The sequence below is a fragment of the Talpa occidentalis genome, unplaced genomic scaffold (assembly GCF_014898055.3).
Source record: "Talpa occidentalis isolate TD23 unplaced genomic scaffold, MPIMG_talOcc4v2.1 talOcc4.4, whole genome shotgun sequence".
NCBI classification, from domain to species: Eukaryota; Metazoa; Chordata; class Mammalia; order Eulipotyphla; family Talpidae; genus Talpa; species Talpa occidentalis.
In genome coordinates this window covers 51,799,131-51,816,106 of record NW_023604295.1, presented here as the reverse complement: position 1 = coordinate 51,816,106, position 16,976 = coordinate 51,799,131, and the positions used below count along the sequence as shown (strand labels likewise).

Genomic DNA, 16,976 nt, shown 5'->3' with positions numbered 1-16,976 from the left:
ACTCAAATGGATCAAAGATGTAAATATAAGAACTACATCTATAAAACCAGTAGAAGAAAATATAGTGCTAAATTTTTGTGATCTAGATTAGGCAGTATTTTCTTAAATATGATACTAAAGACACAAGTTAGCCAAACAAAAAAATAGGGAAGGTGGATGGACTTCATTAAAATTGAAATGTTTGCGCCTTTAAAGGACATTATCAAGGAAGTAAAAATACAATACGCAAAATTACAAAAATGTTTACAAATCATAAGAGTCTAGTATCCAAACCATATAAAAAATTCTTACAACCCAATGACAAAAAGAAAAATAACTCCACATTGAAATTGGCCAGGGTTTAAATAGAAAGTTCTCCCAACAAAGAAATACTTATGGCCAAGAAGCATATGACAAATATTCAACATCATTAGCCACCAGGGATATGCAAGTCAAAATTATACTGAGAGTTCACTTCCACTAGGATGGCTAAATTAAAATAATTTAAATATTTTAATATTGTTAATGCATTTGACAAGGAACCTTATACTGACTAATGAACCTTATACTGACTAATGAACTGCTAATGGGTTTGAGACTTTGTTGGAGGATGATAAAAATATAGAATTAGATAATAGTGACAGTAGCACAATTTTGTGAACATACTAAAATTCACTGAATTATACACATGAAAGGGTGAATTTTATGGTATATGAATTATATTTGAAAATGAATGAATGAACTTATGCAGATATGTCTATGCCTAAGAGTAGAATTACTAGGTTCATACAGTAACTCTTATACTTAACAGCTGAGAAACTGCCAAATTGTTTTCCAAAGTGGTTACTCCATTTTACAGTCCTACGAGTAATGTATGAGGGCTCTAATTTCTCTACACCCAAAGGTTAATTTTTAAGAGATTTCAGCATACTAATCTGCAACAAAGTCTGTAAATGTAAAAAGCAAAGTTTCCTGTCTTAGGAGCATATGTATGTGCTTGTTTGCAGGTTTCAGAGAAAATCCATTGATGGCAGCTTTGGTTCTAATGATGGTAAGAAAAATCCCTGGTTGCAATTCAAAATGAGGCTGAGGAGTGCAGCAACATCCTATTCGATACTTTTGTGTGTCTGCTTTTTGTAATTTCCAAACCCTCTCCCTAAATTGCTCGCCCACAGAATAGTCTAATGTGCAATTTTCTACAAAAATCATAACTCGTGAACACCAAGTTTTACAGCTGATAAATACTGAGATAGTGAGTTCACACTAAGAAGCTTTACTAGGAGTGTCCCTTAAAAATATTCTCTGGGACATAAATTTTTCATACCTATCTTATGCTAAAGATGGTTTGTCAACAATAGTAAGAATTTACTTTGTCAACTCTGATAGACTTTTTCTTCTTCCCAAATTAAAATAGAGCCATTATTTTTCATATATTTAGAAAACTGAAATATTTCAGACAGGCAAATATAATAAAGAGTAATATAAATTTGTGGAACACAGAGTAATTGATTATACAACCATTGTTATATGTCCTTTCCTCCATTCTGAGGATTTGAACAAAGGAATTCAACTGTCTGATCATTTTATCAAAATTTTAAAAAATGTAAATGTTCTTATTTTTGAAAAGCTTAAATCAGCATGAGTTTGTGCTCATAAACTATTTGGCATAGAGAGAAAATTTAGAAAAGAAATGATGAGGTAAGACTTGATTTTTAGTCACACATAGCAGATGTTTAGTTGTGTGTTTCCTACACTTAAATGAGCCCAGAGAATCTTAGAAAGACACGAAATCGCCCCCCACCCGCTCCCAGCAGGAATATTTCTGCCTCTGCTGGAGGGCTCACTTTTCCTGCCTTCCTTTGGCCTTTGTCTTCCTTAATGTCAGCATGTCTATTTTTCCAGCCACCCAGGCAATTTGTCCTAATAAACATTCAACTGCTAATATAATAAGACTGTAAAGAACACCTGCTCCAGTCTGTAAAATGCCAAGAACTACATTTTTGCCCTTTTTGCTCCAGCACCCCCCAGACTATGCACTTATTTTAGGCCTACATGAACTTTTAGAAAGTCTGACTGTTTATTATCCACTGGTGCTCTCTGAATAAATGATGTTATTTTTATTGCATAAGTGAAATCATTTTATTATTATAATAATGAAAAGAATTTCATGTTCAAAAAAGTGTCCTGAATAACAGAATATAGGGGACTTGTGCCAGGTCAGTGGCAAAGATCAGGAAGGCTCTGAAAAATAAGAGCTAGAGATGCCTTCATATATCAACAGGAAAGGAAAGGGAAGGAAGAAAAGAAAGGAAGAAGGGGGGCGGGAAAGAGAGGGAGAGGGAAAAAGGGAGGGGGGAGGGATATTGGTTATGATTCCGGTGGCTGCAAGTAACCAGAAAAACACATCTCAAACATGCTTAAATGATACATAGGCTCCTCTCTCCCTAAAAGCTGAGCAGAAGGGTGGGCTTCATGGATGAGTGAATCTGATAGCTGGTCCATTGCCCTGCCATTCCCTTGGCTCTGCTTTACTCCCAGTATGTAAGTCAGGTTTATGCCCTCATTTTTCAAAGTCCAGAGGAAAGAATTTTTTCAGAAGTACCCAGAAACCTTTTCTCATATTTCATTAACCTTGAGTAAATCATACACTTATTATTAAAATATGTCACTGCAAAGGGGCAGGTTTACCTACAGGAAACTGAAGTCTACTTGTAGAATGAGAGTGAATTCATCTTTCTCTGAGACTAAAGTTATCAAACTCTACATTATTGACATTACAGGTGAGTTAATTCTCAGTAGTTGGGGGGTCTATCCTTCACCTATTAGAATTCAGTTCATGTCTTCCTGGTGACCACTAAAAATTTTAGTCTCCAGATATTGCCACAATGTCATTCTGGAGGCAAGACAGTCTCCCAAACTTCCCTAGCCCTGTTGAGAATCACTGACTTAAATACATGGACTTCCAGGCACAGGTAAGAATACCCAAACAAAACCTCAGGTTAATAAGCAGGGAATGATGTTCACACAAAGGACTCTGAAACAGAGAGGAAATAAGGACCCTTCATAATGCAGAGAGGTTACAGGGAAAGATGACAAGACCTCCAATGTCATATGACCATTAGTGAGACTTGGATGTCTAATATAAAAGCAGAGAAGACAAACTACCCGAGAGGAAAGGTAGTTAGTAACTCTGTCAGGCATATCAAACAGAACATTGAGTATCCAGACTGGTGTAAAAGACAAAGACGCAAATGAGGGACACTAACTGGAAGTTAGTATGAGACATTCAGTGGAGGGAACTTTGGAGGAAAGGAAGGATGCATAAATGCTTTTCTCTCCCAAGGGCCAGGATCACTGTGACTGTGGAAGCTACAGGAAGTCCAATGGAGCTCAGAGCTATAGGAAAGTGTCCAGAGAAAATACTAGGAGCAGTGTCCAAAAGGGGAAGGGAATCCCAATAGATATGGTATGACCTTTGCTCAAATCAATGTGGGCTAGACATATGAGGAATCTGGCTAATGTTTTCATCTTAGGTATGACTGAGTTGAAAGAAATGGAGCTGCCCTTAAGCTGCCAAATTGGTAGCAGCTCTCTCAGTCAGGTAATGCATTTGGAAAACCTCTTGGCTACATTTGTTTTTCTTTGATTTGTCTGCAGCTACTTAAGTTGCATCTGAAATACCTCTACTCTGGCTCCTACAACATCAGAAAGCAAAGAGATTTCATTCAGAACTCAAGGGACAAAGAAGGAGATAAGACACTAGCATTCTGGTGAAATAAAAATAGCATTGGTAAAGAGCTGCTTCAGCCTGAGAAGGAACCTTTTTACTGCAGTATTAATGGGTGGGCAGTCTATTCATCACTTCACACTTAAACCAGGGGTGTCCGTGGTAATATGAGAGGTACCAGAAAGACTTTGTGCTCTAAAAAACGTTTCACATTTTACATAGTTGTTAGAGTGGGTACAGAAATTCAGCTACCAACCAGAGAAGTATTCCTCACAGGCCTCTGGAATCACATGAACATAGCTATAGCATAAGAGGTAACTTTTTCAAGTGAGAGAGCTTGACAAACATGACACATTTATAGATGTAAGAACCAAGTGGCCAATGGAATCCTTCCCTGGATAGGAATCTCTTTTACTGAACCATCTCTTGGCAAAGAGCAGGGTCCAGTGGAAATAAGACAGAATGTGTTGAATTTGGAGGAGCCAGGGAGCACCAGCCAGCATCAGGCTCAGTGACAATGGATCTCAAACTCTAGTCCTGACTATACTCTTTTTTTCCCAATTTTCTTGCCCAGATTTTTCTTTTACATGAATTTTACTTTTACATCTGCAAAGATTAATGGCCTTCTTCATTTTCTTCTCAACTTTTGAAATAAAATATGAAACTAGTTACCACAGGAAATCAACTGGCATGAAAATGAAATTGATCAGCTTGTTCATATCACTTCTGAATCCCTCTTCAGTTTCTAACTTCCACAGTCTTGAGACTGAAGGGGGTAAAACAACTATAAATATGAAGTCCCTGAAAGAGGTCATTAACATCCTTAACAAAAAGAAATTAAATTTTTCAAAGAAAGCAGGCATGCAAGCATATTTGATTCCATTTTAGTAGACAGATGGCAAAGAGTTTGTGCTCAGAGAAAAACATACCAAATTCCTCATTAAAAGGAGATAATTCACAAACCTGATGTTTGCTTATTCACAGTCAGAACATTCTGGTGTGTTATACAAATTAATATTTTGTGTTTAATTCTGATTTCTAAATACCATGCAGTTGAATATAAATATAGCTCACCTCTGAAACCATCAATCTCACTAAAAACTTGGGAGAAAATGCTGTGGTTTTTGCACGCTAAGCAGTCTTCCACCTAAGAAAAATTCAAAAGAACACTGTTATCCCATGGTGGCCAACCCCATATTTAAATTGTGCATAAAAAGTGCAAAATGAAAACATTTGTTACATGCTGACAATTGTAATGCACATGAAATTACTGATGTTCTTACACAGAACCAGTGGCATTGCAGGTGCCTCAGAGTGAACAGGGCTAGATAACATCAAAACCAGACTCTGCTCAATCATAAGCCAGAGCAGAGCACAGCAATCAGTGTTAACACCCAAATCTGAACAGATCTACACAGCTGGCTTTTCCTTTATAATGAATTTGCTGCTAACAAAACAGTGATTGTTTTTTGTTTGATGCCGTGCTTGGATTTTAGTTTTTGTTTTTTTATTTTGATTACACACACATAAAAACAATGGTTCCCAAATGATTTCACCTCCTGCCACAAGTGAACTCAAGCATTTTGCTATGTGCAGTTCTGCTTGCCATATCAAAAGACCTCCAGTAATACCAAAATGCCAGAAATTCTGGGTTTTATGATTTCGATGTCATTCTTCACTTTTAATTTGCACATTCAATATTTTCAGAAACTGCATCTTAAGCAAGGGACATAAGGCTAATGACTACAATGAGGAAAATTAAGCTTGTAAGGAGAAAAACGTGAAAGACACTGAAGGAAATATAAAATACTATATTGGGGATGAGACCAATACAGTGGTTTCTGTGAGACGCCCCTTCACAAACTAGAGAGATGCTAGTGTAACCTCACCCCAATAAGGAATCATTGGCAAACAGCAGCAGCCAATCTAAAAGGCAAAGATTGTGCTTTGATATGTCTGTAAAATGAGTTTATTATAGAGGAAATGCAAATGAGCCTCAACCTTCTTTTCTCTTTTTGAAAGATATTGTTGAGCACCCCAGGAAAGTGAGTAACTCGCCCACTTCCAGTTATTCATACTTTGAAGGGAAATCCCTGTATTCTTCTTTTCAATTAAGAAGATAAATTTTAACTGAAACCAATACAATGAACCACTCTTCATCCACCATCTGAGGGACTCTGGGCAAATTACTTGATCTCTCCACACCTCTATTCTGTCATCTTAAAAATGGTGATAATGTTACAGGACAGGGAGAGGGGCAGCCCAAGCCCCGCAAACCTGCCCATTCTAAATGGGTTCTGCCATCCGCCGCATCAACACAAAACACATGAGACTTTAATGGGAAGGATCTTTAATAAAACTAGGAAACAATACAGGTAAGGCAAAGAGTCCAGTTTCTAAATGAAGCACCCAAAGTTACCCGTTCCCTCGTGGGTAAAAGTCCATCCAAATGGGATTGGCCCAGAGCAAGGCCTCAAGGCCTGCCACAAGTCTAAAGCACCTTCCAGTGGGGACCCACAGAAAAGAGTCAGAAACAACCAAACAAGCCCGGAAGGAAAAGAGCAAAATCAACATCAAGATAAAAGCTGCCATTGTCACCTCCCCACGGGTCTCACCCACATCTGTGTCACCCAGTCCACGACCAAAAGACAAGCGCAGTTTCTTCACGTGTCTCTAGGCTCCATGCGCCTCCTCCAGGTCGCCTGGCTCCATCCTGCTTCCTTCCTCAGTCTCTTCTGCAGCTTCTCCTCTTCCTGCTCAGCTCCACCCTCCCTTGGGTGGGGCAGGGAACCTGGAACTTCCCCCTTTCCTGGGGACCACCCTGTTACAATAATAGTACACACCTCATAGAACTGTTGAAGAATTAAACAAGTAAATTCTTATAAAGAACTTAAAAAACTACCTGACACAGTAAGTTTTCATTAAATTTTAGTAGTGGTAGTGGTAGATATAGTAGCAGTAACAGCAGCAGCAGCAGTAACAGTACCAGCACTAGTGGTACTGGTAGTGACAGTTGTTACAGTGAAAAATAATAGTACCAGAAGCAGCAGCAAAGCCTTATGCCATAACTATGCTAAATCTGTCCCACATCAAAAAACACGTATTACACACATATTCTCATAAATTATTGTGCTCAAAATATTTAATCCCTCCTATTTAAGAGTCTGAAAATAGCCTATTTCTTTGCCTTGAAGTTGAATGAAAAGCACTGATGGTATTACATTAAGTTACATATTTATTGGTGAGCCCAAGAAAGGCCAGGTAACATCCACTTTCTCTAAATAATGAGAAATAAATCAAGGGATCGCCAAGCATAGCATAATGTCAGGGGGTCTTCATTCTGGAAGCCAAGATTCTGATTCTGAGGCCCCTGGGAACAGCCTTACTTACCAGGAATGCTGTGTTAACAAAAGGCCTTTGGTTTTCCATCTGAGCTAACTCTTGGCTAAGGTACACTGAAGGGAGAAGGAAACTGAGTCTGAAAGGCCATTGAATTTTCTGTTTGAATGTTTGAACTTCAAAATTGTATTACTTTTGTTCATGGAAATCAAAGAGTAAAAAACATATGAAACCTACAAAGTTGTTATGCAAATCGATCGATGTTTTTACTGCCCACCAATGGAAATGAGTAAGTCTGCTGAAGAGAGCTGACTTGATAAACAATGAACTGTTTGGGAAGGGGGATGGTTCTTTTACATGTTTTATGCGCTACAGCATTAACGTAATAGAATATCCTCAGTACAGGTCTTCACTGAAAACATTTCCTGACATTAACAGATGAGAATGATCAGTTAACTCAGACTTTTTGTCTGTAGTGTGAGGCAAGCAATCTAACCTCTCAGAAAGGAAATATTTTATCAAAATTCCCAACAGCCAGAGAATATCCAGACCCTTGACAAAGTCCAGGAGGCAGCAAAGAGACATTCTCCTGCACCTGCACAGATGAGTATGGGTCCTGGATATACTGTGACCCTAAAGTCAAAGAAACTGCTCTGCTTATTGGTGGTTTCTGTTCTCTTTGCTCATTTTCACAAATTCTCAGACATGGATAAACTCAATGAATTGGCAGTGATGCTGTTGTCAATGTGGCATTAACAAATACATAGAGAAGACCGGGAGATGATGTTCTGTGATGCTTGTGGGGTGGCTCCAGATGACGCCAAAGACCAGGAGGAATAAGGGCAGTCTCCTTGCTATGAGGGGTACTTTATTGGAAGTTTGAGGAGCATTATCCTAGAATTTATTTTCTCTCACTGCCAATAGCGAATCGGCAACAGAAATACCTCTTCCTCCTCTTAAATATCCCTCAAAATAACTCATCTTTCTCCCATCCTTAGTTCATGTTGTCATCACTTATTGCTCCCAGGAGTGCAGTAATTACTTTCCTGTCTGGGCTTGTCCTGCCTATAGGCACTGATATATGCTACAACAAATAAACTTCTAAATATCAGTGCTCTAATCATACATGTTTATTTCTGGCATTTCATGCTCCTTTACTCTTGTGTTTCTGCACTATTGTCAAGCAGGAATCCACCATTTTTCTCCCTAAGTATACAGTAAATGTTTTAGGCTCTGGACTATATAGTCTCTATTGCAATTGCTCAACTTCTCTTTGCACGGGAGTCAAAAGCATACCTAATGAATGTGACTGTTTCAACAGAACTTGAACTACTAAACAGAACAGAACTAAAATTTGAATATCATAATTTTCACTATCGGTCATAAAATACTCTTTTTCTTTTGTTTTTTTCTTCAACCATTATTTAAAAACCATTCTTTTTTTTTTTTTTTTAAAGATTTATTTATTTATACAAAGACTGGTGCACAGGCCAGAGGCGTAGGAGGTGAGAGAATCCACCAGAGACAGAGCAGGGAGCAGAATAGGCAGAAGGACTGAAATACACTGCTGAGGGGAGCAGTGTGCACGACAGGAGAGGTCTGCCGCACCATGTGGGAATCTCCCCGGCCAGCTAGGAATCAAACCAGCGCCGTGGAGGCTGCTTCACAGTGCTAAGCTCAACCCACTGCACCACTGGGGAGGCCCTAAAAACCATTCTTATTAGTTCAAGAGCTAAAAAGGTGGCAGGCTAGATTTGCTGTATAGAACATAGTTTGGTGACTCCTGTATTAGAGCAAAAAGAAAATCAAATTTAAAATACTGTGACCTGATGACTTGAACTACCTAGAGCTGTGTTCTTCTGTTTTAGTAACTGAATATAAAGTGTCTGTCTTTTCTTTTTAACAGGCTCTGGAAATATGGTGGTGTCACATCCCATTACTGCCAGTACCCCTGAAGGGAGCAATTATGGAGCAATAGGTATTTCCTATAATGAGTCCCTACCTGGAAGAGTTTCTTAATTCTCCAGAAAATAGGATATAAAAGGCCCTCCAGCCACTAGTAACTTTGAGAGGCAGCAAGGCAGTAATTACATAAGATTGCATTTTATTTATTTATAAGATAAATTGGTTGGATGATGTGGAAGGTTCCTTTATCTCCAGTTCTATTATTTTACTTCTTGGATCTACTAGCACACTTGAACAGAATTCCGCACAATGGCTGCCATCAACTCCCAAGGCCTTCACAGGCATTTTTTTTTTTTTATTCCCAGCCTGAGTTTAGGGCATGAAAGATGTATCAGAACCTGATGTTAGGGAGCCTGACATCAACTGACCAGTTGTTTCATTCTCAGGTTTTAGTGGAGTAAGGGTGACCAGAGGACTAAGGGCTGCAAGTGAACATGGTTGTTGCCTAACAACCTTTCATTTTGGCTAACTTCACAGTTCAACTTGCTCAGTCACCCAATCACCGGGCAGCCCCAGTGATTACGATGTGGCCTGAAAGGAAAAGAATTCCTGTCTTGTTAGAGCAGGATGCCCTGATGCCTCCATGTACTTTCATGATGTTTGTGGGCCTGCAAATGGTGACCTTAAAATTCTGGTGTAGAGCAACTGGGAATCTTGTATTCCTGCCCTATTATTCTGTAACTTCTAGAAGCATGTGGGCTCAGTGCAAGCTACTTATTTCTGGCTCTGCAAGAACAGGGCTTTTTTTTGGTTTTTTTAAAAAACCATCTGAATAGAAGAAATAAAGCGGAAGGTAGGCTCAGCTCATGTGCTCATCAAGCTGCACAAATTCCCATCTGCTCTGGGAAAAATTCACAAGAACACAAGGATTCTTCCTGAGAATGCCATTTTCATTATATAATCATAGATACAGCATGTGCGAGATTTCTGTGTATAAATACCTAATCCATAAAAAAATGTGAATGCTTGCACAGACATGGGGTAGATGCTATGTGCATATGTATGTTTATATATTTGTGTTCATATTTTAAAATATGAAATATGGAATATAAGCATAATCTAATTTTTGCACCAAATAGTTAACAGAGCAGGTGCCTTTATATTCTTAATATGTATTCAGCCTTAGAAACAGATAATTTCAATATAAAAATAGAAGAGGAAAATTAAAAATCCACTGAGGAGGAACTGAGAAAAAGAACATGTCCCAGGGAGTTCTTACCAACACAGCATTCTCAAGTATGAATCAGCACTGTGCTCTTTAGAGAGAGGAATGGGATTCATGAGTTCTTCTTGGCTTTTGAAGGGAGACAGTTTTCTATTTCAGATGAATCAAGTTCCAGCCCTGGCAGGCAGATGTCCTCCTCCGACGGTGGGCAGCCAGGTCAATCCGACACAGACAGCTCCGTGGAGGAGAGCGATTTCGACACCATGCCAGATATTGAGAGTGATAAAAATATCATTCGGACCAAGGTACCTCTGCCTGCCCGTAGTCTTGCAGATGGCAGCCAAATATAAGTTCAGTAAGGTTTCGGTTTCCTTGAATTTTATTTTCTTCAGAGAAAGTCAATTTTTCCAGAGGACTTTCAGATAAAACATAACTACAGGCTGAAAGCAATCCTCTGTTAATTAGCACTTCTTTTTGGATGAAGAAAGTGAGGAGATTAAAGAGAAGAGAGCATTAAAACATTCTCAGGGTCCGAAATGCCTGGCCATGGACAACAAGGATAAAGGGATGCACCAGATGGAAGAAAAGATTCACATGAGGTTATACCTGGGGAAACCAACTGGTTCTGCATGTATCATCCTACAAGAGGAGAGGCTATTTCCTTCTGGTGATACTTTGTTATATTGTGTTATATCCAGTGAGGGACATAAAGATGAACTGCATAGACTCAAGCCTGTTCTTCAAGAGCCACATAGTGCGCACCTCTGAAAATGGGGAATTGTCTATTTTTGAGATAAAAGAAAATTCCCAGTAGGTTTCCCACGTTAGTCAGTCAATCCTTAACATCCCAAGGGAAATACACGGGACTGTTAATAAGGTATTCCAGCAAATGCAAATTGAAAGAAAAATCTTGTTAAATAACTGCAATCCCTACTGGGAGATTAACTTGAAATTTGTAAAGTTCCCCTTTGTATCTTATGCAAGAAAATCTAAGTACAGCTTTGTATTTTTTTTTCTTTTTTTTTTTTTTTTTTGCAACCCAGATGTTCCTTTACCTGTCAGATCTGTCCAGGAAAGACCGGAGAATTGTGAGCAAAAAATATAAGATTTATTTTTGGTAAGTCAATGACCAGCAGGACCATGGTTCTTTCAAATAATAAAATCAGCTCTCTTTATAAAAGCCACGGTCACTTTTGTCACAAGTTTCAATGTCTAATGAGCACAGATATAGGCATTTAAAGGAACCATGATAACTGGTCCTAAATTATATAAATACAAAGTAAAAATTTCAAAGTTTAGGGAACACAGTAAATCTTGCAGAAAAATAACATTAATGTATCACTACCTGCCATGAAACACTCTAAGCTGCAGCCATTCACTCTGCTCCTCACCAGGTCTCACTCTTGGAAAAGGGACTAGTGGTCTAGAGCATCTCAGTGTGGTGGAAAATACCCTGGGAGAAGATGATACCACTAGCCAGAGACTAAAGACTCAATGGTCAAACACACAGATGCAGCCTCCTTCCCCAGGGAGTTGTCCCTCCCCTCAGACATGCTAACATTTGTGACAGCTCTTCCCATCTCTTCATGAATGCCCTTTTATTGGGATGCTGATAGTAGAGAGAAACAAGGGACAATGGTGGTCTCATGGAATTTCATAGTGAGACCATCTTTTGGGTCTAAAAGGCAACTAATCTAAGGGAGCCACGTCCTCTTCGAGGGATCCATCCCTCCTTACATTCTGCTCTCTTTTAATTTAAAAACATCCTAAAGAGATAGGCCCTCATTAATAATTTGTTTAACCAGAAGCAAGTATTATCTGCACTGTTTTGCCAGTGAGTGTACCAGTGGAAGACTGGAGAAACAAGAACAGCATAATCAGCTTCTAATTACTTTTGTGAGTTACCTAGGAAGTTATGAGATGAAAGAACTCTTGGGAAAAAAAATGAACAGAGATCCCACTGTTAATTTAAAAATAATTTTTCTGGTTCTTTCGGCCTGCTTAGGAACATCATCACCATTGCTGTGTTTTATGCACTGCCTGTAATTGAGCTGGTCATCACCTACCAGACAGTAAGTGCCACCCCAAACCCTAGAATCCTAGCTGTCATTCTGCAGGGGAAAATATTTGCTGTGACTTACAGTGTCCAAGCTGTTCTCCACACCAATTAGGTCAGAGTCGGAAAGTAAAACCAGGCTTCAGTATTTTTTTTGTGTGTGTGCCCAATATTTATTTTGCAAGATAAAAGAGATGACGTTTTATCTACCTAAAGAATAAAAGATTTGCTCTACCACATATCAATATTGACTAAACTCCCGGTGATTCCAATTCTCAGGCAACTTTGAGAGTCAGTGGCCAATAATATTTAGCCAACTTCATACTTATGTAACAATGACTTTAAGAGGTTTGAGCACCACTGTTTATAATCTAAATATTCTCTGACTACTTCTCTGTCAGAATCTAGAGCTGTGCTGTGGTCTGGCAAGGTTCTAATGTCAGAGATGATGATAAATATGGAAAACTGACACATCTCCCATCTGCCTGCCCTGTGGTTATTCTAATCACCGAGAGGCTGGGATAGCTCCAGGCCCTCCCAATATTCATCTAGAAAACAGGACACATCACAAGAGTCCTAATAGGAAAGTCTCATTGTTAGCATCCTTTCATACTTCTTTAATAATGAGAATAAAGAAAATGCACTCCATTGAATTCCACCTTGAGGCCACCTAATGAGAGACATAGAATATTTCAATTCAAAGCAAGATGGTAGCATTTAAAGGATATGTGCTGATGCTGTGCAAAGCACAGCTAATGGGCAGATAATGACCCATCCCTTGCTGAGAACATTCCCTGGCTACACTGTTGATTACCCACAGTATGTCACTGTGAGCATTGTCCAGTTTTTATGACTTCAGGCTAGGCTCAGATGACAAAGAAAAATTGCACCTCCTCTTTTTGCTCTTAATTTTACAGGTGGTAAATGTCACTGGCAACCAGGACATCTGCTACTACAACTTCCTCTGTGCTCACCCCTTGGGGGTGCTGAGGTAAGTTCAGTTCTCTGGTTGTTCATGAGACATTTAGAGATGCCTTAGTGTATAATGTTTAATTTCAGTTTTTAAAGACACTAAAAACCACTGTTGGAGACTACCCCAGTAAAGAGTAAAAAGGAATGATTTCCAGAAGTTGAGAACAGGTATGTTTCTCTCCTTTCTATGTGGGGGCCTCAGGAAACATTCCTAAGAATAATCTGCTGAGGAGAGGGCAGGTTATGAGCTGCTAATACATCTAATCCATTATACAACCTCATGCGATGAATATATTCTTACTATCCCCTTTTTATTTTTTATTTTATTTTATTTATGCATACAAGAGCTGGGGTACAGTCCAGAGATGCGGGAGGTGAGAGGATTCACCAGAGACAGAGTAGGGCACAGAACAGGCAGACTGACTGAAATACATTGCTGAGGGGAGCAGCAGGCGACACAGGAGAGGTCTGCTTCGCCACGTGGGTTGCTCTCTGGCCGGCTGGGGATTGAACTTGTGCTGCAGAGGCTGCGAATTGCTTCATAGTGCAGTGCCTAACCCCTTGTGCCACCAGGAAGGCCCCTATCCCCTTTTTAGATGAAGACACTTAAAGCTTAGAAAGTGAAGGACTCACTAAAAGGCTCTCGACTATTAATGATGGTGGCTTTCCAACCCAGGCCTGCTGCCTCCCAGGCCATGCTGCAGCCACCAGAACAGAAGTACACAGAGCAGAATGGTGAAGTGCACAGAGCATTTGCCTGGCTGTTGAGAATCTGGCTTCTTTTTTTTTTTTTTTAAAGATTTATTTATTTATTTATATAAGCACTGGGTACAGTCAGAAGTGCGGGAGGGTGAGAGAATTCACCAGAGCCAGAGCAGGGAGCAGAGCAGGCAGAATTACCGAAGTACAGTGCTGAGGGGAGCAGCGGGCTGCAGGAGAGGTCTGCGCGCCATGTGGGACCCTCCTCTGGTGGCCAGGGAGCAGCTGGGGATCGAACCGTCGCTGCAGAGGCTGCGGGCAGCTTCGCAACCCAGCGCTCAACCGCTGCGCCACCGGGGAGGCCCGAGAATCTGGCTTCTTATTCCACAACTGAACCAAACTCCTTTTACTGAAATAAAGCTGCCTGGCTAGGTCTATCTGACACTTATCATGAAATTCAGTCACACAGCTAAATACCGACACACAGCATGGGTCTATCGGCATCCACTGTCACAGTGTAGCTGAAACACTTGGCCCCTCACTAGTGAAGCTCTCTTTCCTAGGATCCCTTCCATGCCAGTACTATTGGGGCAAGAGAGGTTTGGGTGAGTGTTAGGGAAGCAGAGCAGACACCCTGAAGAGGAAATGGACATATTATCACAGACTAATCATCCTGAGGTGAAGCAATTAAGTTAGAGAGGATTTCTGATGACATGCTGTTCCTGACATCTTATGAAAAGGTTATGGAGGAGGGAGAGGGATCAGAGAGAAGGAGGGAAGAGCACAGGGGACCGAAGTGATGGTGCACGAGTGCACTGTTGAAGGAAACTCTGTGGAGACTACACCTGAGGGGGTCAGGGGAAGGAAATATTGTTTAAAAATGAACAATGCTATAAATACAGGGGTGCAGGTGCCCTTTGGAATTACTGTTTCTGTGTCATTTGGGTAAATACCTAGGAGTGGAATTGCTGGATCATATGGAAGCTCTATGTTTAGTAGGTCAAGAAATCTCCACACAGCTCTCCATAGTGGTTGGAGAGCTTTGCACTCCCACCAGCAGTGCAGGAGAGTTCCTTTTTCTCCACACCCTCGCCAACATTTGCTGTTGCTAGTTTTTTTAATATGTGCCATTCTCACTGGTGTGAGATGGTATCTCATGGTAGTTTTGATTTGCATTTCCCTGATTGCAAGTGATGTTGAACAATTTTTCATATGCCTGTTGGCCATTTGCATTTCTTCTTCAGAGAAGTTTCTTTTTAGCTCTTCTGCCCATTTTTTGACTGGATTATTTTCTTTGTTTTTGTTGAGTCTCGTCAGCTCTTTGTAGATTTTTGTGATCAGTCCTTTATTGTTAGTGTTGTGTGCAAAAATGTTCTCCCAGTCGGTGGGGTTTCTCTTTGTTTTTGTTATTGTCTCTTTTGCTGTGCAGAAGCTCTTTAATTTGATGTAGTCCCAGCTGTTGATCTTTGCCTTCACTATCACTGTTTTGGGTGATGTGTCTGTAAAGATGTCTCTGAGGTGCATGTCATGTAGTGTTTCGCCTATATTTCCTTCTATGTATTTTATGGTTTCAGGTCTTATGTCTAGTTCTTTAATCCAAATGCCCAAAAACAGATGACTGGATCAAGAAGATGTGGTACATATATACAATGGAATATTACTCAGCAATCAAAAAAGATAAACACATGCAGTTTGCTGCAACATGGATGAAGCTAGAAGGGATCATGCTCAGCAAAATAAGTCAGAAAGAAAAAGAAATATACCGGATGGTCTCACTCATAACAGGAATTTAGAAAACCTAAATAAGAGACCAGGAAAAAGACTAATCAATACAAAGTAAAAATCACAATCAACAAGCAACTATAAACCAGAGACACACTACGGGGGGGGGGGGTAAGGGGGCGGGGAAAGGAAGGACTAAAGTCAAAATAAGGGGGGGGTGCAATTGTATGGGGAATATAACCACAATGAAAATGCATACATTGTGCAAAGATGAAAAAAGATGTAAGAATTATATAAAATAAAATATTTAAATAAAAATAAATAAATAAAATTTTAAAAATGAACGATGATGTAAAAAAATATTAAAAAAAATTAAAAATACATATTCTACAAATAAAAGGGTTATGGCGCAAAACATGGGATGCTGAGTTCATTCATTATTTAAACGCATTTCTTGACTCTCTTGGTTTCTCTGGCCTTTTAGTGCCTTCAACAACATCCTCAGTAACCTGGGCCATGTGCTTCTGGGCTTCCTCTTCCTGCTCATAGTCTTACGCCGGGACATTCTCCATCGAAGAGCCCTGGAAGCCAAGGACATCTTTGCCATGGTGAGAAGAATGTGGGTAAACTGGAGGAGGGAGCTAGGAAGGATTACAATTCCAAACAGGATCGATGGGAAGGGACGTCTGGTTTGATGGTATGACAACAGATTGTGTATAATGAGCCACATGAGACCAGAAGCCTGGGTTTCCAGATTCTGTGGCTATGTCACTAATTGGTATCTTTCTACTGACCATGCTTTCTCCTTTTTCAGGAGTATGGGATTCCCAAACACTTTGGTCTCTTCTATGCTATGGGCATTGCATTGATGATGGAAGGCGTGCTCAGTGCTTGTTATCATGTCTGCCCTAATTACTCCAACTTCCAATTCGGTAATTAAAATTTACAGCAACTACACAGACTTGAGTTAGAGGAGTCTTATACTGGGACCCTCTCCAAAATACTTAAAACCATGCCTGCAAAAATTAAATGACATTTTATGTGAGCTGAACTGATCTGATGGCACCTCACTACCCATCATGGTTTCTCCATGTTGTACCATTTATTGTCTCTGATCACCTTTTGGACTAGAAGACACTCAAACACTGAATGTGGATCACATGGCGAGACCTGAAGGTGGGCATCGGGTTAAACATTAGGCCACAAGCCAGACAGAATCCACCAACAGATATTTGGAAAGATCCCTCCATATAATGTGGCCTAATGTAGCAATTAAACTGTTTTGGGATAAAAGTACTAGAAAATTCACTTCAACTTGGATTAAATAATAAGAACATTTATCAGCTGACTGA

At 39.8% G+C, this 16,976-nt stretch overlaps 2 protein-coding genes across 3 annotated transcripts in view; one reads left to right on the top strand and one right to left on the bottom strand.

The window, feature by feature from the left end:
* Window positions 1–16,976, top strand: part of SIDT1 (SID1 transmembrane family member 1) — a 93,646-nt gene that overhangs the window by 57,355 nt on the left and 19,315 nt on the right. Inside the window, exons 10-17 of the mRNA XM_037525541.2 lie at window positions 987–1,030; window positions 8,952–9,023; window positions 10,335–10,480; window positions 11,219–11,292; window positions 12,181–12,247; window positions 13,149–13,222; window positions 16,109–16,232; window positions 16,439–16,556. Coding sequence (XP_037381438.1) covers window positions 987–1,030; window positions 8,952–9,023; window positions 10,335–10,480; window positions 11,219–11,292; window positions 12,181–12,247; window positions 13,149–13,222; window positions 16,109–16,232; window positions 16,439–16,556 — 719 coding nt within the window. The remainder of the gene's footprint in view (window positions 1–986; window positions 1,031–8,951; window positions 9,024–10,334; window positions 10,481–11,218; window positions 11,293–12,180; window positions 12,248–13,148; window positions 13,223–16,108; window positions 16,233–16,438; window positions 16,557–16,976) is intronic.
* Window positions 1–16,976, bottom strand: part of SPICE1 (spindle and centriole associated protein 1) — a 139,246-nt gene that overhangs the window by 116,926 nt on the left and 5,344 nt on the right. For both annotated transcript variants that reach the window (XM_037525531.2, XM_054700596.1), the window contains exon 2: window positions 4,781–4,853. In XM_037525531.2, the coding sequence (XP_037381428.1) occupies window positions 4,781–4,792 (12 nt within the window). In that variant the 5' untranslated portion in view covers window positions 4,793–4,853. The remainder of the gene's footprint in view (window positions 1–4,780; window positions 4,854–16,976) is intronic.